This window comes from Engystomops pustulosus, chromosome 7 (genome assembly GCF_040894005.1).
Source record: "Engystomops pustulosus chromosome 7, aEngPut4.maternal, whole genome shotgun sequence".
NCBI lineage: Eukaryota > Metazoa > Chordata > Amphibia > Anura > Leptodactylidae > Engystomops > Engystomops pustulosus.
Window position 1 is genome coordinate 77,862,174 of NC_092417.1, and position 25,064 is coordinate 77,887,237.

The 25,064-nt window shown below is 44.1% G+C and overlaps 1 protein-coding gene across 1 annotated transcript in view; it reads left to right on the top strand.

Moving 5' to 3' along the window:
* Window positions 1–22,911, top strand: part of HYDIN (HYDIN axonemal central pair apparatus protein) — a 107,874-nt gene extending 84,963 nt beyond the window's left edge. The window contains exons 59-86 of the mRNA XM_072116976.1: window positions 2,349–2,553; window positions 2,635–2,870; window positions 4,386–4,537; window positions 6,730–6,919; window positions 7,027–7,141; window positions 7,272–7,523; window positions 7,608–7,750; window positions 7,827–8,042; window positions 8,571–8,731; window positions 8,813–8,907; window positions 11,050–11,260; window positions 15,870–16,094; window positions 16,746–16,884; window positions 17,785–17,950; window positions 18,087–18,234; window positions 18,367–18,574; window positions 18,684–18,905; window positions 18,993–19,162; window positions 19,269–19,467; window positions 19,603–19,761; window positions 19,894–20,174; window positions 20,260–20,479; window positions 20,657–20,872; window positions 20,968–21,131; window positions 21,296–21,446; window positions 21,567–21,797; window positions 21,883–22,107; window positions 22,187–22,911. Coding sequence (XP_071973077.1) covers window positions 2,349–2,553; window positions 2,635–2,870; window positions 4,386–4,537; window positions 6,730–6,919; window positions 7,027–7,141; window positions 7,272–7,523; window positions 7,608–7,750; window positions 7,827–8,042; window positions 8,571–8,731; window positions 8,813–8,907; window positions 11,050–11,260; window positions 15,870–16,094; window positions 16,746–16,884; window positions 17,785–17,950; window positions 18,087–18,234; window positions 18,367–18,574; window positions 18,684–18,905; window positions 18,993–19,162; window positions 19,269–19,467; window positions 19,603–19,761; window positions 19,894–20,174; window positions 20,260–20,479; window positions 20,657–20,872; window positions 20,968–21,131; window positions 21,296–21,446; window positions 21,567–21,797; window positions 21,883–22,107; window positions 22,187–22,675 — 5,589 coding nt within the window. The 3' untranslated portion in view covers window positions 22,676–22,911. The remainder of the gene's footprint in view (window positions 1–2,348; window positions 2,554–2,634; window positions 2,871–4,385; window positions 4,538–6,729; window positions 6,920–7,026; window positions 7,142–7,271; window positions 7,524–7,607; window positions 7,751–7,826; window positions 8,043–8,570; window positions 8,732–8,812; window positions 8,908–11,049; window positions 11,261–15,869; window positions 16,095–16,745; window positions 16,885–17,784; window positions 17,951–18,086; window positions 18,235–18,366; window positions 18,575–18,683; window positions 18,906–18,992; window positions 19,163–19,268; window positions 19,468–19,602; window positions 19,762–19,893; window positions 20,175–20,259; window positions 20,480–20,656; window positions 20,873–20,967; window positions 21,132–21,295; window positions 21,447–21,566; window positions 21,798–21,882; window positions 22,108–22,186) is intronic.
* Window positions 22,912–25,064: the final 2,153 nt, after the last annotated feature.

Sequence of the window (25,064 nt, forward strand, 5' to 3'; positions counted from 1 at the left end):
GTATACTATATGGGGCTGGCCAGCTGTATACTGCTGGGGGCTGGCTGGCTGCATACTACTGGGGGCTGGCTGGCTGTATGCTACATGGGGGCTGGCTGGCTGTATACTACATGGGGGCTGGCTGGCTGTATACTACATGGGGGCTGGCTGGCTGTATACTACTGGGGGCTGGCTGTATACTACTGGGGCTGGCTGGCTGTATACTACTGGGGGCTGGCTGTATACTATTGGGGGCTTGCTGGCTGTAAACTACTGGGGGCTGGCTGCATACTACTGGGGGCTGGCTGGCTATATACTACATGGGGGCTGGCTATATACTACAGGGGGCTGGCTGGCTATATAATACAGGGGGCTGGCTGGCTATATAGTGGGAGACTGTGACCAATGCATTTCCCACCCTAGGCTTATACTCAAGTCAATATGTTTTCCAAGTTTATACTCGGGTCGGCTTATACTTGAGTATATATGGTAATAATACATTACTTCTTTCCAAGCTGACGTCCAATGTTTGCTCAAACATTAAATGCTATGTACCCCTGCGTTTTTTTAAAAGGTTAACTTTGCACAGATTATAACTGAAACATGATTTAACATTTTTAATAGGTTTTAAAATTTCAAACCATGTGTACTCTGGAGCCTGCACTTTTTATCGTAGATGGCAGACTGCTATCTAATATTTAGAGAGAAATCTGTCAGCTACCTAGTATCAAAGGCATCAAAAACACTGTTTATAGATTGGATTTAAAGCAAACCTGGCCCCACCTAGCCTTAGGGAAGTGAGGAAGTTGCTGAATAGCACCATATGGATGGACTTGAAGTTGTATGTGAAAAGGGGAGCCATGAGTAAATTTGAGAAACAGTGGGGTTAGTGGCTGTTCAGGAACTGTCTGGGGACGGCCTCAGAAGAATTGTTATGGAGTTGGATATGGGTCCAACCTGGGGGACTAATGGGTGTGTAATGAGAGGTATGTCTCATAAAGATGATGAGGTGCGTGCTGGAGGGGGGTGAAAGTGCAATGTGGATAAGTGGAATTGGCCAGCTCACAAGGGAAGGGGGGGAGGGGTGAATACGTTGCTGTAATTGTTTTTGAAAAATACTTACCTGTGATATTGCCATCATGTGACAATGTCATATCTTCTGTGTTAATAATAAGCATCAATAAAGCATTGTTTGATTTATTCCTGGCACCAGGAATGTCATTTTTAGATGGTGACAGGTTACTGAATCATCTCAGTAGTTTATAATAGTTTACTTTACATTACCAGACTTTCTGTGGTGAGTTTCTGGGGGAGGGGGGTAGTAGCTGCAGCCTTGTGTGCCTGTGCCAGTCTCCACTCCTCCATATTCATCCAAATCTCTTCCCACTTTCTGTCATGTGCATTGTGCAGGCAGGGAGGGAGGGGGATGGTGTGGAGGAGAGGAAGAATGCATGAGGAGACACAGGCACACACAGGTTGCAGCTGCCTCAATCTCCCCCTGGGACTGAAATTATTCAGAATTCGGCATAGCAAAGACTAGTGAAACCTGTCACCAGCTAAAATTAAATTCCTGGTGACAGTTTCACTTTAAAGAACATGTCATTATACAGCATTACTGGAAGATACCCTGTTTCCCCGAAAATAAGACAGTGTCTTATATTAATTTTTGCTCCTAAAGAGGCGCTAAGTCTTATTTTCAGGGGATGTCTTATTTTTCCATGAACAAGAATTTACATTTATCATTGAACAAAAAATCGACTTCTCTAACATCCTTATAACTCTCCAAACTCTGAATTTCATGCTGTATTTCTTGTGACTCCATTTCTACTAGAATCATTGGCCCCGATCTCTCATGTTTAGTAAAAGAACTTTCCACAAATGACCCCTTCTTATCCTGGTAGCTGCTGGTATCACATTTGCAGCACAACAGTCAGTGATTTACTTCCATGATTTCTTCCCCATGTCACAACCTTCTGCAGCATCTAAAAGATTTACTAATACTAATGTACAGCGTGGGGGGAGCTGCTCCAATGACTGACACTAGGTCTTATTTTCAGGGAAGGCCTTATATTTCTGAGCCTTAACATAATTGTACTAGGTCTTATTTTTGGGGGATGTCTTATTTTAGGGGAAACAGGGTATTAGTGAACAGAGAGCTGAGCAGTCTGTTCTTTATCAGATTGAAATGATTGACAATTTTACAAAAAATGATTAGGAAAATACTTAGGAAGCCTAAACCCTGAACCCTGAATGGAGCCTTTGTGTATCCCCCATACCTCCAGCACATTTCTAAATATATGGAAAATGTAACACATCATGTGTATTATGTAACCATCAGCCTGAATATGACAAGGTAGATCTTTCCGTAGGCTCGCTTTACACAAGGAATGTTCAATGTATCACCTGGCGCTGGGTCCATTAGTCCTGGCGGTCAGCAGATCATAAGTGTGGAGTGTTTAGCTGATCAGCTGGGAAAAAGTGAGGAATTTCTGGCTCTAGATATTTCTGATCGACATCCTGATGACCAACCTAATGGGATTCCTCTCCACCTCCTCAGTGAGGTGTGCACCCCAGGTAAAGTTCATCCAGGGCCTTTAATAATACCATGAGTAGCCCACTGTGGTACATGTGAAGATTATCTCCTGTTTCTTTTAGCATTTGTCACAGATGATGTTGCCAGTATATTTGAAGAACATCGTATAGTAGGGGATGCAAGAATCTTGCAGTGTCTCCCACCTGTCGAGTCCATTGGTATTTATCTGCAAGAAGAGAACCGATTCTTGTTCTGGAATGTTCTGGTGGGACAAACATCTATAGCACGTTTCAAGATTATCAACTCCGGGAAGGTTCCTTGTGATGTGGCTTTGGCTGTCAAACCATTATCTGCTAAGGTAAACGTGAGGATGGAATGACTGCGAAATGGAGAGATTCAACCAGAAGTATTATCTGAGGAATAGGGAACAGACCAGACCCATCAGACACATGCATTATGTTGCTGCACACTGTGTTCCAGGATGTTGCTGATTGCATTATGCGACAAGAACAGTTTTGTGGTACTGTTTAAGAGTATTGTAGGTGATTTCCCAGCTTCCCTAGTGGTATAGTATATATGAGATCTTTCTGGTCTATTTCATTAAAGAAGCTCTCTCTCTCTGCTCTTCTGTTTGGTGTGGTACAAAAGATTTGTCAGATTTGCTTTATTGCACAGATTGTTCCCAATATCTTGGAGAAGTAGGTTTGCCAAAATCTTTCAATCTATTCCTGTAAGCCCAGACAAACTTTATGTAATTGAGATCATGGCTCTGTTTGGGTCGTATGATCATTTCCAGGATTCCTTTTTCTTCATGCCGATTGCGTGTGCTGAAATCCCGGGGCAATACAGGAAAAATCGGGGCAAAACTGATAAATTCGGTTAACCCGTCGCAAAAACGCGAATCGGGCCCTTAGTAAATGACCCCCAATATGTCAGCTCTCCTGTGTGGTGTAGTATATAGAGGATGTGTTGGCTCTCCTGTGTGCTGTAGTATATTGAAGATCTGTCATCTGTTCTGTGTGGTGTAACATGTAGAGGATGTGTCGGCTCTCCTGTGTGGTGTAGTATATAGAGGATCTGTCAGAATTCCTATATGGTGTAGTAGAGATGATCTGTCAGCTCTCCTGTGTTGTATGGAGGATCTTTCAGCTGTCCTGTGTAGTGTTGTATTTAGAGCATCTGTCAGCTCTCCTGTGTGGTGTGGTATAATGAGGATCTGTCAGCTCTCCTGTGTGGTGAGGTATAGATGGTCTGTCAGCTCTCCTGTCCAGTGCAGTGTATAGAGGATCTGTCAGCTCTCCTACTTGGTGTAGTATAAATTATATGTCAGCTCTTCTATGTGTTGTAGTAGAGGATCTGGCAGCTCTCCTGTGTGGTGTAGTACATAAAGCATCTGTCAACTATCCTGTGTGGTGTAGTATAGTATATAAATGATCTGGCATTTCTTATTTGTGGTGTAGTATGTTAAGCATCTGTAAGCACTCATGTGGGGTGTAGTATAGAGGATATGTCAGCTCTTCTGTATGATGTAGTATATTAAGCATCTGTCAGCTCTCCTGCGTGGTGTAATATAAAGGATATGTCAGCTCTCCTGTATGGTGTAGTATGTTAATCATCTGTCAGCACATCTGTGGGGTTTAGTATAAAGGATATGTCAAGTCACCTGTGTGGTTTAGTGGAGGATCTGGCAGCTCTCCTGTGTGGTGTAGTTTACAGGATCTGGCAGCTCTTCTGTTTCGTGTAGTATAGCTTATCTATTAGCTCTCCTGTGTGGTGTAGTATAGTGGATCTATCACCTCTACTGTGCACTGTATGGAATTCTTTGTTATTGAAGGTTAATACTTGAACCCACATTTAACTTTTATTTTTCTAGTCCATGGCTCGAATCACTGACATTTTTGAAGTTCATCCTCCACGAATGAGTATCCCAAGCCATAGTCACAGTTATGCAAGTGTCTCCTTCACCCCACAAAGCATGCAGACCTACCAGTGTTCCTTTGAGGCTACTGTTGACGGGATTGCAAGGTACTTTTTTTTTTTTAATAATGATATCTACTCACAGTTTATTGATGGCATTTTTCTTAGTTGAAGATATCTGTGAAGTATATACAATGACACACAGTGACACCGTAACACGCGAGTGTATGCCACTCCCGGGTTGGAACTGGGCAGCTGCGCCGCAAGTACGGTGAAAGATAGTACACACTCTATCTTTTTTCGGTGACGGCACCATAAAGTACCACGCATGTACCGTATCGAGCACAATGCACTTCTGTGGTGGGTGTATCTTACGGCCACCATAAATGTTTGTGTATAGGGGGCCTTAAATAGTGGTGCCTGTACACACACAAGAACTGACACGGTAGGTATTCTGGGTAGCTCCACCACACAATAAGGAAGGAGGCAGTGTTGTCATGTTATTGCTACAATTCAATTAAACTTATTAACAATAACACTTTAAAAAATAACATGTAGATGCAATTAACAATGAATGGAAAGAACTTGTAAATTGCATCTACAGGTAGTCAGAGCACAGGGAGGGTGAGAAGCAGACTGTTATAAAGAGGGGACATGGAGGTGCAGGGTATAATGAAGAGGAAAACATCTGGATGTGCGCTGAACAAAGAGGGAGACATTGGGTGCAGGTTGGAGAAAGACTGAATCATGTAGTATAGGGAGAAGAAAGAGGGGAACATAGGGTGCAGGGTGGAGACAGAGGGAAGCATATTACAGGATATGAAAAATAGGGAGACATGGTGTACAAGCTTGAGAATGAGAAAGACATGGGGTGTAAGCTGTGTGAGGAGAAAGGGGTTTCTGTGCTTTATATGCCAATACATTGTATTTTTTCTTAATTTAATTAAATAATTAAATTTTATTTAATTAACAAGAATTTATTTGACACAAAATAAATAATAAATTTGATATTTTCGTGACGAGGATGACTTATACAAGTTAAAGCTTGTCTTGCAAAGCACAAGCATAGTGTGTGTAGTGTGTGTTGCAAAGTATTATTTTGGTATTGAGAATCATCATATGCACAAAGCATTGTATCAGTAGACACCGAGTTTAGTACTAATACTGCCCCTAGTCTGTTGTCTAGTGTAAATACTGGTGAGAGACGGTCCACAGTTTAGTGTAATTACTGCCACTACTCTGCTATCTAGTGTAAAAACTTCTGTCAGTCATTTTACAGTCTAGTATAAATAATACTGCTAGTCCTCTGTCTAGTTGAAATACTGGTGATCGCTGGTCTCCTGTCTAGTAAAAAATTCAGCTATCATTTCAGTCTAGTGTAAATTATTCTGCTAGTCCACTGTCTATTGTAAATAATGCTGCTTGTTTACTGTCTAGTGTGCTAGTTACAGTAACAGCCAGCTGCTAGTGAACTGTTCAACATAAATACTGCCAAGAGTCAGTCTACAATCTAGTCTAAATGCTGCTACTAGTCCTCTTAAAGGGAACCTGTCAACAGGAGACCCATTTTTAGCACTCCCCCAGTCCCCACAGAGCATAGTACATACGCTGCCAAAGTGTTTTTGTTTAAAAAATAGGTTTTACAGAAAAAAAGATATGTTATATTGTACCTTTTATAAGCATCTGCTGTGTGACTAGGCACTCGTCCCCTGGGAGTGGCTGGAAATGAGCAGTTTCCCCCCACCCTTGGGAAACCGCTCCTCCATGTGTCCTTTTCAAATATATGAATAACTCCCCTCACTCAGGATTGGCTGTAGAGTAGCAGGCGCGTTGCTAAGCCAAGTGATGGGTGTTTTCATATATTTGAAAAGGACACATGGAGGAGCGGTTTCCCAAGGTTGGGGGGAGACTGCTCTTTTCCAGCCACTCCCAGGGGACGAGTGCCTAGTCACACAGCAGATGCTAATAATCGGCCAGGGGGACCATAAACAATAAGTAGCTGATAGATGAGTGGACCTGGGAATGTCTGGTCCTCTCATCTCTATCAGTAACTTATTGCTCCCTTCCGTGCCCCCGCCGGCCACCTCTGCCGGCTGGAAACTCCCCGAGCACAGCTTCCGTGGCCCTGTAAACAAGCGATGGAGGTGAGTACAGGTTTGTTTTTTTTTAAATGCCTCAGCAGTCCCTAATTTATTGGTAGTCTTGCGTAACCCCTTTAATCTAGTAGTCATAAGTTGAATGTTGGTATATGTCATCTTATTGCTTCCTTTTCACACTATCTCTGATCTTTTTCTCCTTAGTGTTCTTTCTAAATCCCGCAATTTGACCTTTGACATTATTGGTGAGGGCAATCTTCCACGTGTTACCATCCTACGACCAGCATTGCGCAATAAGCGTGGAAATCCCGTTCTGCTTTTCCAGAGACTCCTTGTTGGCCAAAACCAGCAACTACCCTTGGTGTTAAAAAATGAGGGCTCTGTCCCTGCAAAGGTGGGCAGTATGAAGCATGAGCATCCACCCTTAATTTAGTATAAATTAATACAATAATAATACCTGTATACAATTTGGACCTCATTATTATGTTCTTGTTCATTCAGCTGAATATCGATTTTCCAGAAGATAGAGGGGCATTTTGCTTAAAGCCGAAACCAAGCACGAAGTGCATCTACCCTGCCTGGATGGAAACAGGTCAGCTGGAGCAGTCAGAATCAGGTACAGTGCTATAGTACCACAGTACTGGTGGAATAAGGACCTCATAGTGCATCTGGCACTAGATTCACACCTGGTCTGTTGAGCAGTTCCTATACCCTGGTTTATTCTCTCTCTCCTTTCTATTTGACAGGGCACCGTGCTCACACTGCCTCACTCATCTTACATCCTGGAGAGATAGCCGAATTTGTAGTGGTGTTTTGCCCTCCTGAGTCGCATCGCTATGAGGGTGTTCTGCTCTTGTCAGTGCTGGATAATCAGTATGAGAAAAGCTCTGTGCAGCTTGTGGGTGAGGGTTATAAGGAAGACCTGACCCTAGACAACATCCACAACTTTGGAGAGCAAGTTACCCCAGACGGGCAGCTGGAAGATGATGTGGTGGAAGGTGAGAGTGCGATATTATGGGTAAAATGCTGCGTGCACCTGCTTTCTCTGTACGACTTGATGTGTAATCTCTTTTTCCTTACAGCTGCCCGGACTGAGCACATCGTCTTTGGTGACTGCTGCATAGGTCATCAGTACCAGATGACATTTACCATGACAAACCGCAGTCAGACAGATGCCATGAGGTTTGAATGGCCGTCAGAGACTCCTCTAGAGTTCTCCCCTAAGGTGAAACACATGAGTACGTCACATAACATCAGACTGTACCCATAAAGTTATACCTAACTGACTTTCCTGTCAACAGGTAGGGCACATTCATCCTGGCTGTGCTAAAGATGTGACCGTCACCCTTAAGTCAGATGTGGCTGTGGCACTAAATAAGTCTCAAGTAAAGTGTAAGGTGACCCGGATCTCCTTCCCACGTCCTCTTGATGAAGTGGCTGACTGGGACGATAGAATGAGGACAGTGACCTGGGTAGACAGTAGTAAGGGAGCAGCTGGCCAGCATCCCAAGAAGAAGGTAAGTTGGACAATGAAATGTCCTTTGCTTGTCCATTTGTGGGGTCTTTCTCATTTAATTGCACTTTCTAGAAAGTAGTAGGCCCCTTCCCACTTGCGTTTCAGATCACGTCAGAGTTTGATCAGGGTGCCATCAGGGTTTGGTCAGTGAAAAACTGACATTTTCATCAGAGTTCAATCAGTTTTCAGTCAGAGTTTGTTCAGTGTCTCAGTTTTTCGCATGCGTTTTCAATGCGTTTTTCACGCACAGATAACGCACGTGAAAAGGACTCAGGACTGAGCTCTATCTTTTCTATGGCAATTGATTGTCTCCATAGACTTGTAGGGTGCGTTTCTCATGTGCGTGACTTGCAAAGTAGAGCATGCTGAGATTTAAACGTGCGTTAAAAAAATGCACGTGTGTGCGTGAAAAGAAGGCAAGTCTGAAAGAACACGCTTGTGAAAAACGCAAGTGTGGAAGGGGCCGTAGGGTTGTGGAGTTTCAGCATTTCAGGAAGTCACTTCCAGATCACCTGATGCCTGTCCGCAGGTGATCGAGACAGATCCAGAGCCTGCTCACATGGTCCTTGATGCGGAGGCCCGAATCATAGAGCTGCTAATCACTGCTACTGTGGATTATGCGCAGTACACAGCCAACTGTGAACAAGTGCACTTCAAGGACACTCTACTCTTTCAGACACGGGTGTATAAGTAAGTGGCATAAAATTAAAGGATGATTGAGCACTGCTGCCCACTGTCCATTGGCTCACATATTTCCCTCCACTTGTGCAGGTTCGTGATGCAGAACACTGGCATAGTACAACTGCAGTACCTCTGGCAGGTCCAAATGGATGATCAAAGAAAAGAAGAACAGGCAGACTCAGGCGGTAGGTTTTTTATTCTTTTAATAATGATAAACTTTATATAGCGCCAACATATTCTGTAGTGCTTTACAAATCATGGTGTACATATACAAATAAAATAAGACATTACAGAGTGAAAATATAGTCAAACAACAGGAGTGAGGGCCCTGCATGCAAGAGCTAACAGTCTATGAGGTTGCAGGGGTTGACACAAGAGGGTGTAAAAGCTTGTATAATGGTCCAGCCTTTCTAGTTAAGGGAACCAAATAATTAAATAAATGATAATGATGCTGCTTAAACCAGTCATCAACCACCATCTTATATACAGAGTCCAAGGTCAAGAGAATGCAGAGAAGCCTGGCGCTTTGTATTTGGTGTTTGCCGGATAATAGATGGGAGCAGTACACAGAATGGGTTAGTAAATTGAAAGTTGAAGTTGCATGCAGTTAGTGTGATAGGCTTGCCTAAAGAGATGGCTTTTAAGTACTGCTGCTCGAGACACGACCTGGATATGTTAGTGGGAGATTAAAAATTACGGAAGAGAATAATTTAACCCCTTCCCGACATGTGACATAATAGTACGTCACATGTCGGGTCCCGGTACATGGACAGGGCTCGCGGGCCGAGCCCTCTCCATAGCCGGTAAGTCTCTGCTGCATATTGCAGCAAAGGCTTACCGGTAACACCCACGATCGCCGCCGACACCAGCAAAGGTGCCAGCGGCCTCAAAAAGACAGTGGCGCGCGGGCACCGTCATCTTTCCGTGGATCGTCGTGGAGCGGCGTTCCATCGCCATGGTAGCTTCGGGTCTCTCGAAGACCCGAAGCTACTTCGGGTTAACCCATTCATTACAATGTGCTATCAGCAGATTGTAATGTAGGAGTAGTAAAATCCCCATATACTGCCATACTGAAGTATGGCAGTATATGATAGGATCGTACAGACACTCTAGGGTTAAAGTCTGAAAAATAGTAAAAATAAAAATAAAAAAAAAGTTAAAATAAAATAATTATAATAAAAAAACCTAAAAATTCAAATCACCCCCCTTTCCCTAGAACTGATATAAATATGAATAAACAGTAAAAATCATAAACACATTAGGTATCGCTGCGTCTGAAAATGCCCGATCTATCAAAATATGATAACGTTTTTTCACTGCGTTTAACCCCGTAACGGAAAAGTAGCCCAAAGTCTTTTTTGCCATTTAAAAAAAATATTTAATTCTATAAAAAGTGATCAAAAGGTCGTACAGTCCGAAAAATGATAACATTGTAAACGCAAAAAACGGCACCACCCACAGCTCCATACACCAAAGTATGAAAAAGTTATTAGCGCCAGAAGATGGCAAAATTCCCCCAAAAAATTTTGTACAGTAGGTTTTAATAATTTTAAATGTATGAAAACATTATAAAACCTATACAAGTTTGGTATCCCCGTAATCGTACCAACCCAAAGAATAAAGTAGACATGTCATTTGGGGGGCACCGGGAAATCCGTAAAATCCAAGCCCACAAGAATACGGCACAAATGCGTTTTTTTACCAATTTCACTGCATTTGGAATTTTTTTCCCGCTTCCCAGTACAGGGCATGGAATATAAAATACCACCATTTTGAAGTGTAATTTGTTGCGCAGAAAATAAGCGGTCGCACAGCTCTGTACATGGAAAAATAAAAAAAGTTACAGATTTTTGAATGTGGGGAGTGAAAAATGAAAACGCAAAAACGAAAAAGGGCTGTGGCGGGATGACTGGCAGATTGAAGATCACAGTTTGGGTGTTCGAATGATACGAGAGGAGAAGAAGGGAGGTGCAGCATTGTGCAGAGCTTTGTGGATGAGGGTGATTATTGAATCTGTTTTTGTAAGGAGATGGGCAACCGGTGCAGTGACTGGCTTAGACTAGAGGATTCCGTTTAACGTTTGGCCTGAAAGACAAGCCTGGATGCTGCATTAAGAGTAGATTGTAGGGGAGACAGTTATTGGAAGATCAATGAGTAGAGAATTACAGTAGTTGTAGACCCAATTTTAGATCCATCCAAGGATCCTGGATTCTGTATGGTCCTTTACTATTTTATCTTGTAATGTTGCGTTAGCAGATGAGTTCCTGAGAGATACTGTATGTCATCATAGAATACTCTGGTATAACCATTGCTTTTGTTATTAACAGAGCCCCTGGGCAGTGCACGCAGCTCCTTCACCAACAGTCGTCCACCCAGTGTCTTTGAAGTGAAGACACACTTTCTGCCTGTGGGTGTGGAGGCTTCTCCATTCAGTGTGCAGCCAAAAAGTGGTGTTATCCCAGCTGGAGAGAAGCTCGAGTTCCTTATCAAGTTTTCTCCTGCACATGTTGGAGAGTTTACAGGTCGCCTTATGTGCAGGTGAGGGAGCTCCACAGTGGTTATTGTCTGATATATGTGTGATATGTACTGGATACTATATATCCTATGTGAGCACTATTCATTATTATTCTCATAATATTAATATATATGACACAGCTGCTTGAGATTCTTCCATTTTATAGTGCCCTATGTGCCATATGTCCATCCTGCAGTGACATGAATACAGGGCCGGATTATAGGCGGGGCTCCCGGGGCTCGAGCCCCAGGGCCCCCCACCAGATCGCGCCCCCCGGGCCCTTCCTCCTCAGCCACCACCTGCCTGAGCCGTCCGCCCGACCCCAGCACAGGTGACCGCCTCCCCGCCTATCCCCCTGCATGGCCTCCCCACCCGCCGTCCACCCCCCGGCACAAGTTACCGCCTCCCCGCCCGCCCCCTGGCACAGGTACCCGCCTCCCCGCCCACCCATCCTGCTGCATGGCCCGGCCTCCCCGTCCGCTCCATCCCCGTTCATGCTCCCTCCTCCCCCGCCCGAACAAGCAGCCTTCCTCCGCTGCCCCCCCCCCACGCCCGAACAAACAGTCGTCCTCCCCTCCCGCCCACGCCCGAACAAGCAGCCGTCATCCACTCCCCCCGCCCCGCCGGCGCGATGAGGCAGCCGTCCTCCGCTCTCCCCCCCCCCCGCCCGAACAGGCAGCTGTCCTCCGCTCCCCCCCTGCTCGTAAAAACCCCCCTCCTGTCGGAACAAGCAACCGACAGACCCCCCCCCCCCAACACCAGCCTGACGCCACAGCCGGTCACCATAAAAGGGTAAGTATATACATTAAATATGTATTTATCTGTGTATATATATGATGTATTTATCTTTGTATATATATGATGTATATTCTGTGTATATATGTATATACAGTATATATACTATGTGTATATACTGTGTATATGTGTATATTGTGTATGTACTGTATATATGTGTAACTGTGTATATGTGTATATACTGTGTATATACTGTATATATGTGTAACTGTGTATATGTGTATATACTGTGTATATGTGTATGTATGCATCTACTGTGTATAGTTGCATATACTGTATTTATACATGCATATATTTGCTGTATGTGTGTATATTCTGTATGTATATGCAGCATGTGTGTATATGGTGTTTTTATACTGCATGTATGTGTATATATGGTCAGTGTATACTGTATGTGTGTATATATATATATATAATGTATATAATGTGTATGCAGTATGTGTGATGTGTATACTCTATGTGTGTATATACTTTATGAGTTTGTGTATACTCTGTGTATTAGTGTATAAATGTGTATGGATACATAAATGTGTGTGTATACTTGTATATATAGGTGCAAGCATACGAGTGTAGAACTTTATGTGTGTATATAAAGGTATGTATATATCAGTGTATAAATGTGTGTAATTGTATAAACTGCAGGACTGGGTGTCTGGTGCAGGCTGAGGTGTATGTTAAATGGGACTGCATATCTGGTAGGGGTGAAGGTATATATAAAGATGTGTTACTGGGGGCAAGGTGGCTGTATGTAGCTGTGTTACTGGGGGTGAGGCGGCTGTATCTAGCTGTGTTACTGTGGATGAGGCGGCTGTATGTAGTGGTGTTACTTGGGGCGAGGCGGCTGTATGTAGCTGTGTTACTGGGGGCAAGGCGGCTGTATGTAGCTGTGTTACTGGGGACGAGGCGGCTGTATGTAGCTGTGTTACTGGGGATGTGGCGGCTGTATGTAGCTGTGTTACTGGGGGCCAGGCGGCTGTATGTAGCTGTGTTACTGGGGGCCAGGCGGCTGTATGTAGCTGTGTTACTGGGGCCGAGGCGGCTGTATGTAGCTGTGTTACTGGGGGCGAGGAGGCTGTATGTAGCTGTGTTACTGGGGGCGAGGCGGCTGTATGTAGCTGTGTTACTGGGGATGTGGTGGCTGTATGTAGCTGTGTTACTGGGGATGAGGCGGCTGTATGTAGCTGTGTTACTGGGGATGTGGTGGCTGTATGTAGCCATGTTACTGGGGATGAGGCGGCTGTCTGTAGCTGTGTTACTAGGGATGAGGCGGCTGTATGTAGCTGTGTTACTGGGGGCAAGGCGGCTGTATGTAGCTGTGTTACTGGGGGTGAGGCGGCTGTATCTAGCTGTGTTACTGGGGATGAGGCGGCTGTATGTAGCGGTGTTACTGGGTGGCGAGGCTGCTGTATGTAGCTGTGTTACTGGGGGCGAGGCGGCTGTATGTAGCTGTGTTACTGGGGACGAGGCGGCTGTATGTAGCTGTGTTACTGGGGATGTGGCGGCTGTATGTAGCTGTGTTACTGGGGCCGAGTCGGCTGTATGTAGCTTTGTTACTGGGGATGTGGCGGCTGTATGTAGCTGTGTTACTAGGGATGATGCGGCTGTATGTAGATGTGTTACTGGGGGGAGGCAGCTGTATGTAGCAGTGTTACGGGGGTGAGGCGGCTGTATGTAGCTGTGTTACTGGGGATGTGGCGGCTGTATGTAGCTGTGTTACTGGGGATGAGGCGGCTGTATGTAGCTGTGTTACTGGGGCCGAGGCGGCTCTATGGAGCTGTGTTACTGGGGATGTGGCGGCTGTATGTAGCTGTGTTACTGGGGATGAGGCGGCTGTATGTAGCTGTGTTACTAGGGATGAGGCGGCTGTATATAGCTGTGTTACTGGGGATGAGGCGGCTGTATGTAGCTGTGTTACTGGGGATGAGGCGGCTGTATGTAGCTGTGTTACTGGGGATGAGGCGGCTGTATGTAGCTGTGTTACTAGGGATGAGGCGACTGTATGTAGCTGTGTTGCTGGGGATGAAGCGGCTGTATGTAGCGGTGTTACTGCGGGCATAGTGGATAGTGAGCAGGAGGACGAGAATGCACGCTGCACTCAGTGGGGGCCTACACCAGATTTTGTGCCCAGGGGCCCCCACCAACCTTAATCCGACCCTGCATGAATATATTATACTAGTGCTGGCTAATGTAGATGTGAGGGGAAGGCACAGCTACACGCAGCCTTTGGGTATTGTACGGCACTAATATTAATACAAAAACATTTACTGTATATACTCGAGTATAAGCCGAGACCCCTAATTTTAACACAAAAAACTGGAAAAACCTATTGACTCGAGTATAAGCCTCCCCAGTATATAATCACCAGGCCCCCTCTAGTAAATAGCCTGCCAGCCCCCAGAAGTATATAGCCTGCCAGCCCCTGTGGTAAATAGTCTGCCCACTGTCCTATATAGCCTGCCAGACCATCTAGTATATAACCTGCCAGCCCCTGAAGTATATAGTCTGCCAGCCCCTGTGGTATATAGCCTGCCGGCCCCTGTAGTATATAGCCTGCCGGCCCCTGTAGTATATAGCCATGAGTCCCCTGTAGTATATAGCCTGCCAGCCCCCTGTAGTATATAGCCAGCCCCCTGTAGTGTACAGCCTGCCAGCCCCTGTCGCTTATAGTCTGCCAGCCCCTCTAGTATATAACCTGCCAGCCCCTGAGGTATATGGCCTCCCGGCTCCTTAGTGTATAGCCTGCTGGCCCCTGTAGTATATATCCACCAATCCCCTGTAGTATATAGCCTCTAGTATATAACCTGCCAGCCCCCTGAAGTATATAGCCTTCCAGCCCCCTGAAGTATGTAGCCTGCCAGCCCCTGAAGTATATAGCCTGCCAGCCCCTGTAGTATATAGCCTGCCAGCCCCTGTAGTATATAGCCTGCCAGCCCCCTGTGGTAAATAGCCTGCCTCCTGTAGTATATAGCCTGCCAGCCCCCTGTAGTAAATAGCCTGCCAGCCCCCTGTGGTAAATAGCCTGCCTCCTGTAGTATATAGCCTGCCAGCCCCCTGTAGTATATAGCCTGCCAGCTCCCCATAGTATATAGCCTGCCAGCCACCATAGTGTAGAGCCTGCCAGCCCCCATAGTGTATAGCCTGCCAGCCCCCCATAGTATAAAGCCTGCCAGCCCCTGTAGTATATAGCCAGCAAGCCCCCTGTGGTAAATAGCCTGCCAGCCCCTCTAGTATGTAACCTGACAGCCCCTGTAGTATATAGCCTGCCAGCCCCCTGTAGTATATAGCCTGCCAATCCCTGTAGTATATAGCCTTCCAGCCCCTTTAGTATATAACCTGCCAGCCGCCTCAAGGATATGGTCACCAGTCCCCTGAAGTATATAGCCTGCCTGTCCCTGTAGTGTATAGCCTGCCAGCCCCTGTAGTGTATAGCCTGCCAGCCCCTGTAGTATATAGCCCGCATTGTCCATCGCAAGGCACCATGAAGTCAGCTGCTCGCTGACATCATAGTGTGTGCCGATCTCGGCGCAAACATTAGAACATCAGCGAGCGGCTGACGTCACGCTCCCTGTGATGGACAGCGCGGGGACACGGAGCCAATGCCGGAGCATCGCTCTATAGAAGAGGACCTGCCGGGGGCGTCGGGAGGGGAGTATACTGTTTGTTTTTCTTGACTCAAGTATAAGCCAAGGTGAGGTTTTTCAGCACATTTTTTGTGCTGAAAAACTCGTCTTATACTCGAGTATATACGGTAGGTCAGGTTATACTTGAGACCTGATAAAATAAATTGCTGCCACATTACACAGATTTAGATTTCATGTTATGTTTTCCAACCTACAGCGTTCCTAACACTCCTCCCAGTATTCAAGAGCCAGTGCTAGCCGTGACAGGACGCAGTCTTCTCCCTTATTGTCACTTTCAGCTGGAGGATTCAGATTACATCAGCAGTGGGAGGCGGAACCCAGAGCTGTGTGGACCCGGTGGGGCTCCATCAGGAACAACTTTGGATCCTATGACACGGGTTGTTGAATTCACATCTGTAGGTGTTAAGACTAAGAATAGCAGGTAATCCAGAGCCTAGCCCAGGGCTAGAGTCTAATTCAGGACCCTCTTTGAATATTTCAAAATTTAAAGGACATCTACAATCAGATATACCAATAGTAGACTCCTCCTTACCTGCTTGTTGTGTAATCTAGGGGATGGAAATATTTTTATTCACTCCTGGAACGCCGGCATCCTTGAAATAAATACTTTTAAACATAATACAGATGAGCCAGAGGCGCTCTCCAGAGCGCCTCCTAGCTCCAGCTGCTGGTAATTTATGCACACCCCCTGTATGCTAAGTGTAGCCGGGTCCGGTCGGTGAAGCTCTCAGAATGTCGGTGACGTTAGCCGGAAGTCTACAAATGTAAAGTCGCGGTTTTGCAAGATGTGCAGACTTCTGGTTGATGTCACTGGCAGTCTTAGAGTTACACGGTCAGGACCTGGCTACAATCAACTAACAGGGGGCCGTGTATAAATTACCAGCAGCAGGCTTATTTTCAACATTTTTCAAAGATTTAAATGCTGGCGTTCCGGGAGTTAATAAAAACAATTGAATCCTCTAGATTACATAACGAGCAGGTAAGTTAGAGGAGTCTACCATCAGTATATATGATGGTAGATGTCCTTTAAGGGAAAAATAACTTTTGCTGTTGCTATAATATTTCTCTGTAGGACCTTCAGCATAATGAATCCAACTAACAGTCTTTACTCGTTCCTGTGGACATGTGAAGACCCTCCAAGTCTTCAATATTCTCCAGCCTTTCGATGCATGAATGAACAAGGAGTTATCCAAGCTGGAAAGAAAACTGAGGTAATGGCCCTGATCTATTTTTCTGGCTGCACCAGTTTTCTGTCCTACTTTGAACTGAAACATCAGCGCTTGCACATGTATTTAAGACGTTTCTGCGCCAGCTTTGTGTTGCAACTGCACTGTGTCTAACAGCAAAAGTGCACCTAAAGGGACATGTTAGTTCTTAGTCGAAGTTTGCGACACATTTAATACAGCGACTCAACAGAATCGTGTCCCATGCTGTGAAGCACACTTACTTACCCGGTCCGCGGAGTTCACCGAAAGTGCATTGTCCAACGATAATGCACTCTGCGCCCGATATCCTGCATGTGTTGCTTTCCCGCTCAGGTCCGCCGGAGTTCACCTTCTTCTTCATGGTGTATGTAAGTGCATTGTATGTGACACAATTTGAATCTTAAATCCTGCGCTAAGTCCGAATCAGTCGGATCGTCCAATGACACGCCCCACCCCCCATTTCTGTTGCATGAAAGTCAGTGCAGCTGCACCAAAAGCCTATCGCGTGCGCACCTGTTAAATACCTGTCGTGATCTTTAGTAAATAAGCCCCTGTATGTTAAATATGCACCAAAAATAAAATGGTGCACACTTCGCGAGCAGTGCAGGGGGCTCCAGATAACTGAAGACCTGCGACAGTATTGCACTGCTTTTGATAAATCTGGCCCAATGGCTTAGGCTAAGCTCACACGTAAAAAATGGCACGGTCTGTTACACATTGGCAGAAAAAGAAGAGCAGCAGCCCATGTCTTTGTAACAGAAAGTAAAGGCATAGGTGTAAACAGGGCCTTAGAAAACACCGGGACTATGTCAGTGTACTAACACATTAGGCTTTTTTATTGGTGACTTATTCTATACAATGATGCTGGTAAATGGTAGTAAATGAATCAATCTTTCCTTCCGACAGATCACGTTTGAGTTCATCCCCCAATTACTGGACATCTCTGAGTCTTTCTGGAACTTCTCAATTCCAGAGCAGAACATTTCAGTTCCGTTCCTGCTTATGGGAAAAGCCCTTGAACCTTCAATCTCTTTGGATAGGTCACATCTGAATTTCCGCTCTCTGCTGATAGGTATATATGCAGATATGTCTCTTGTATATATCTCCTATGTGAATGATGATGTAGACATCATAATAGATGGCAAGTCATAATTTACTATGGCCCCGAGACTTTGCTACAGATGTGTGTGATTGTGTGTTTGGTACAGGACAGGAGGTGCAAGAAACCATCTATCTGATCAACAATGAAAAGAAATCCTTCAGGTTTGCCATACGTGACAGTTCGCGATTTTCAGAAGGCTGCAGTCAGTTTTTAACAGTAAGACCTATGGAAGGAACAATCTCTCCTCAGAGCAGGTAACAAACACTCTGCATTACACCTTGCACCCTCACATTGGTACTCTTCATATCTAATGATACATCTTTTAAATGTGCATATTCCTTTGCAGCTGTAGTTCTCTCTTATCACTTACCTCTGTGTCTTATCAGGGTCCCCATCTGCGTATACCTTAAGCCATCTGCAGTTGGTGAGGTCAATTTCAACCTTATTTGTGATGTGAAGACTAAAACTGAGCCCCTCTACCTGAATGTAAAAGCTGATGGGCACTCCACTCAAGTGTCTGTGCAGTGTCAAGACAACATGGGCACAAACACTTCTTTGTCTGCTCAAGAAACCAAAGAGCTTGACCTTGGACAGGTGAGCCCCCTTCTCCCAGTGAGGTTCTACACATGGCCTGCAGACTGGGCAGTAGGTACCCTCTGCATGCACATTGTTGGGTGACTTTTCTTTGTTTCTATCATAACAGGTGGATATTAATGACAGCTCCACTTTTCAGTTCCACATCAGAAATAATGGTCAGTTTTCCTTTAATTATTCCTGTGCATTGACTGTCCCTCGAGGGTTGCAGGAATTTCTGAACATCTCCTCCAGCAGCGGACTTGTGGCCCCTGGGCAACACACTGAGTTTTGTCTCACCTTTTGTCCAACCAGGAAATGTACAATAAGAGATTCTTTACTGACACTGAAGGTTAGTAATATTAGTGATATCCATAGGGCAGAGCCTCTTTGGTAATGGTCAGAACCTTTGTCATTTTGTGTCATCTTCTCCTGCCAGATAGAAAATGGTCCGGAGATAACATGCCCCCTTCGTGGCAGTGCCATCCAGCCAGGTATCCACTTCTCTTTTAAAGAACACAATTTTGGCCACTGCTTCATCTACCATGCTGGGATGCAGCCTGTCCGAGAAACCCTAGTTATCACAAATAAGGACAACAGACCTATTAGGTAAGCAAACCCAGAAGCAATGGACAGCCCAATACTACTAAACTGCTTACTGCCCGTACTGATGATCTCTAATAATCCTTTCATTATGTGGGTTTTTTCCTTATAGTGTAGACTGCTTGTATACCAATACATCTCATATGGAGCTTGACTTCAGCTCAGATGTTCTCTCCCCTGGAGACAGGATAGAGGTTCCAATTACATTCTATCCCCGAGCAGCCATCCTGTATGAAGAAACTGTTGTCTTCCAGATGAACGGCCTTTCTAAGCAGTTTGTTCAACTCCAGGGTCAGGGGATTGAGATGAAGGTTGGTAATACGTAAAAGTACAAATCTAGATAAAATGTGAGAGAGATTATACCGCATGGTATTTGTTGGATGTATGATGGTTTCAGAAACATTGTCATCATTTATTCATAGAGGATATTATCTGGTGATTTTCAGGTTGAAGTTGCTGATCCCAAATATAAAGTTATAAACTTTGGAGCTGTTAACGTTGGTCAAACTGTGAAGAAGATTGTCCCTATTGTGAATAAGAGCATCGTACCTGTAACATGCACCCTACACTTGAACCCAAGTGTCCCTGCACTGCAAGAGCCCAAGGTACAAGTTGCTTATGTCTGTAAACATGTATGTTAGCCTGCCTCTTATAAACATCTATAGACCAGTGCATCTTATATGACAGTCTCTCTGCAGATCTGAAAATGCATGTTAATCTTTGTGATCATTCTGCAGGTCCTCAGTCTGTCACCAAATGTAGAGGTAACACTCTCTGCCCACGGTGGAGTGTGTAAATTGGAGATGCAGTTCACACCCCAGAATAGAATTTCTTCATTTGCAGAGGAGGTGATGCTGGAGTCTTGTGGAGTGACACACTCACTCTTAGTAGTGAGGGGATGCAGCCAGGGCCTGGAGCTCAACTTAGACCAGGAGTGTTTGTCATTTGGGGCAGTGGTGCTGCATAGCCAAGCCACGCGCAGGATTATTCTCACTAACACAGGAGAGCTTGGTGCCAGGTATAGTATTGTCAACCAAAACCATATGTCCACTTACCTTCACATAAGAGGCTTCCCTTTCGCTCACTTTAAATTTTCTTTACAGATTTCAATGGGACACAAAAAAATTTGAGCCGGACTTCTCTATCTCACCGGTGTCTGGTTATATCATGGCAGGCACTGAGGTCACATTTGATATTGTTTTCCATCCTAGAGAAATAAGTTCAGATGTTCACTATGAGAACTTGTCTTGCTTGGTTGAAGGAGGCAAAACATTAAATCTGACGCTGTCAGGATCCTGCGTTGGGCTCCCATCCACTAAGGAGGTAATGACTTTCAGATTACTAATTGACTATTGAAGTTGCTGCTATAACGCTGTATCACATCTGTGGTCCTTTACTATTAGGGAAACACTTCAACATATGGTAGAGTTGCAGTTTTTTGAACTTGTGGAAATTGCCTACTGAGCCCTACAATTTTGTTAATAATTTCTACTCTTACAGGTAGTCAACTTTCAGTGCTATGTACGAAGTAAACAGACACAAACAATCTACCTCACCAACAAAACAAACCAGACGTGGCATTTGCATCCAATCATTGATGGAGCGGAACACTGGAGCGGAGCAGAGTTTATCACTGTGGAGGCACATCAGCAAAACAAGCCCTATGAGATGACGTATCACCCGCTGGTGATGAGCACTGAGGGCAAAAAGCATCAGGTAACTAGCCGGTCTTTAGTTATTAGGAAATGTGATTGACTTTGTACTGTTACAATTACAAAAATGTATTCTTATTCTAACTTTTATGTTTTTAGGGCTCAGTCTTCTTCCCACTACCAGATGGGACAGGATTGCTCTATCTTCTGCATGGTCAGGCTGATCCCCCGAAATCATCTGGCACTGTAATAAGAGAAGTCCCTTGTAAAACATCATACACCGAGTTGCTGACAGTCAGCAACTGGCTGCAGAAAACCCAACGGTGAGAAGGAATCTGGGTACAGGCAGATATGAATACCCCTTAATGATCTTATGCTGGACCTTGTTTTATTTATTAACTTCATATATACTTTAAGCTGTTATTAGACCTGATAAGGGGCCATAGATACATGTCTTCATTATGTGATACATTTTATCTTTTAACAGATTTCGTGCCATTATTGAGATTCTGAAGCCAGAACGCGTAGACAGTGCTACCTCCATTAAAGGATTGGATTATCTAGAGGTACCAGGGGGAGCAAAGAGAGATTACAAACTGAATTTCCACTCTCACAAAGAGGGCATCTTTGCAACCAAGGTATAACATGACAGACTGATTAACTCTGTTCTATACACAATATAGCTGAATCCTCCACAGTTAATAACAAGTTCCTGCAGAGTAAATTTTTATTTGCTTGTGTGTAATCTTTGTTTATAGGTGACCTTCCGTAACGAGAAGACACAAGAGTACATGTTTTATTATGTTACTTTTAAATCCACGCCACCTGGCATCATTAGTACGATAGAAATGGTGTCACCGGTGCGGCAAAGCACTGCAGCCACCCTGCACATGGAGAATCCACTGTCTGTACCAGTCACCTTCACCACAGACTGCAGAGTGCCAGAGATAAACCTTCCCCCTCAGATCACGGTGCCGGCCCACTCTGAGGTAACCCATTACCGATTTCTTATATTTATATAACTGCGCAGCTAGCAGAACACTGCTGACCATATCCATCCTTTCTTTTTTCCAGGGCACCCTAATGTTTGAATACCAACCTCTAAAATCTGGTGAGACCACAGGCAGACTGACCTTGCAAAGCAGTGAGCTGGGCATATATCATTATGATCTGCTCCTGAAAGCTACAGCTGCTGTGTCTGAGAAGCCACTATTCTTCCGCACGACCCTGGGCTCCAGTCAGATTTTGAGTGCCAAAATTATGAATTTTACTCGTCAGAAGACAGAATACAGCTGTAAGGTGAGAGCTGTTGCCCAAAAGGAGCATAATGCATTCTCTCTTCCATAATCCTAACTTTTTCCCATCATTTTCTCTTCAGGTTGATAACTCAGACTTTCATGTAGACAAAGTGGTTATGGCCGCTCCTGGTTCTCAGGGTGGTTCGGAGGTTAGTGTGGAGGTGACGTACGAGCCGGTTCAGCTTGGAGAGTCCCGCACTGTTCTGCACATTTCTTCTCCTTTAGGGGGTGAATACACCATTCCACTGTTTGGCTCTGCAATGGCACCAAAACCTCAAGGACCCATACAAATTCGTGCTGGCTCAAGTGTCTCCATCCCTTTTAAAAATGTTTTCTTGCAGCCCACAACTTTCAGCTTTCAGACTGACCCTGCAGTTTTTGTGGTAAAACCCAGTGAGTCTGTGCGCTCTAAGAAAACCCACTACATATCTGTGTCATATGAAGCCCCTCATGGTGGAAGCAGGACCCCAGTGACTGGAAGACTCGTTGTTTCCTGTCCTCGTGCCACAGGAATTGCACAGGGAATCTTCTGGGTATATTACCTGAAGGGCGTGCCATCTGAAAAGTGATACTCAGAATTTTATTAAAATCAATAAGTGTCTTATCAATAAGTGCCTTATCTCCAAAACCCAAAGTTACTGGTACATATGTAAAAATCACCTGCAGGAGTGACCTTAGATTACAGTGACATTCTTATAAAAAATAAAATGTTTCACTAAATGGAAGCAATTTTATGTCAATACAAAGAGGTAGAGTAAGTGTTAAAAAGTTGCATTAAAATACATGATGAGTCCTTGAGCCAGAAGACTGATGAACTACATATTTCTACAGGGGATTTCATCCAGTGGCAATTTTTTCTACCACGTTCAGGTATGGCCTGTTTCCTTGCCCTTGTGGTGCATTATGTGCATGTATGACAGGATCTGAAAGTGCTGGAAATGGAATATCATACTGCACTCCAAATGAATGTGAACGGTTTTGTAATGCATTTCATTGCATTCAGTGCTCCATGGTTACATAAAAGCATCTTCATCTCATGTACAATGTTGATGTTGGAAATGAGGACCTGCGCGACAGACTCAGTTTTAGTTGCAAAAGGGGTGAATTTTATGGGGCCCCTATCACCAGCACTTTAGTTTCCCATTCTACACTATACCACATGCCTAAATATAAGACCAAACGACTTTGACAGACATACCCATGCCATTTTGTTATTATATAACATAGCTTAGTTTTCTGAACTATTGTTTCAGCTTCTTTAGTCAGATTTGCAACTGGGGTTTTACAAATGGCCCCACATAAGATGATAATATGACCACACTTATAGTAGCAAAATCAGATCAGTTTAGAAATGTAAATACTTCTGCAGATCAGATGCTGGATAACCTATGCCCCGTAATCAAAGATGCTCACCTTGTATGCATATAGACCACCAAGTTCACAGGCAAAAGCCATTGTGGGTCAGATTCTTCAGCAGACTCAGAGATAAAATCAGTGGTCTACTTAGCCCAATGCCCCACTTACAGGGGTATTCCCACAAAAACAAGATTATTAAATATACTAAGGATAAAAAATAACACATTCTTTAATTCACAAAAATACAGCATTTCACAGATATAGCTCCAACCTGTCTCTATCAGCCCTGGTCTATACAATTTTGTTTGCTTTGGGATCCGACCGTAAATCTTATATGATTGAGCAGGACAGAATATTCTCATGAATAGCTTCTTCTGTCTGCACACTTCAATGTAATCTCTGCCTCTCCCCCTCCATTGGTACAGCCATGGGCACTCCCATTGCCTGTACCTGTGCAAAAACTTTTTTTTTAAGTCAATTTTTTTGGACAACCCCTACATCACACATATCAAAATGTTTCATAGATTTGTAGACATTTTTGTCGTCTAGGATGATTCAGAGAATAGTTTTATGGAATTTGTTAAATACCTTAATGAAGTGAATGACATGAAAATGCGATTTACTTTAGTGTTTGAGAAGAACGAATTAGACTTTCTTGATGTGAGACTAAATATACAAGAAGGAAAATTGATCACCACCACAAGTAGAAAACCGACGGCAACCAATTCTTTGCTGCAATATGACAGTAATATACTGTAATTAAAATCGAGACTAGTCGAACGTGGTTACCCATTACATATTATTGACAGAGCTTCAGAAAAATGTGAAAATTCTCAGCAGACAGCTAGCAGAAGGAAAAGGAATGCAGTTTATCTAGAAGAAAAAATAACGAAGAATTATAGTTTCGCATTTTCGTTTGTGTTTAACACACATGAGAATGCGATATGGGCGGGAAATTGGGAAATACCGAGAGAAGACCTCCACCTGGCAGAGGTGACAGGACAATTACCTGTAATTAAATTTAGAAGAAGTCAGACCATTAGAAATCAATTAGTGAGAAATGATTTTTTCACACCGCAAAAGATGAGGTTGGAAAAAAAGTATTCCCAAAGGCTATTTCAGATGTGGCACATGCTATTTTTGTAGATATAACAATCAGGCTAAATTTATATATATTGAAGAAATTTAATGGAATGGGAATGCTTTGATCACATGTAGAACTACATCCGTCGTATACATTATGTGGTGTCCATGTAAACGCTTTTATATAGGGAAGACCAATCGTAATTTATTTGTACGCTCCAGACTATAAATCTCTCTCAAATGGTTGTCCTCGGGTAATAGGACATATTCGGAATCAACATGGAGGGAACCCAGAGGTTCTGTGATTTGCCGGCCTAGAAAAAGTCGAGGTGAATCCCCACAAAGGGGATCGGGCACAAAATTTGTTATGTCAGGATGCTAGACACATCATCAAATTTGATGCGATGGGGAAATTAGGTCTAAATGAACGTAACAATCTAAATGTATTTTTATAACTGTACTAACTAATCTATTACCTACCTCTATAATCTACACCTATTTGTAAGAGTGGAGGCTGAA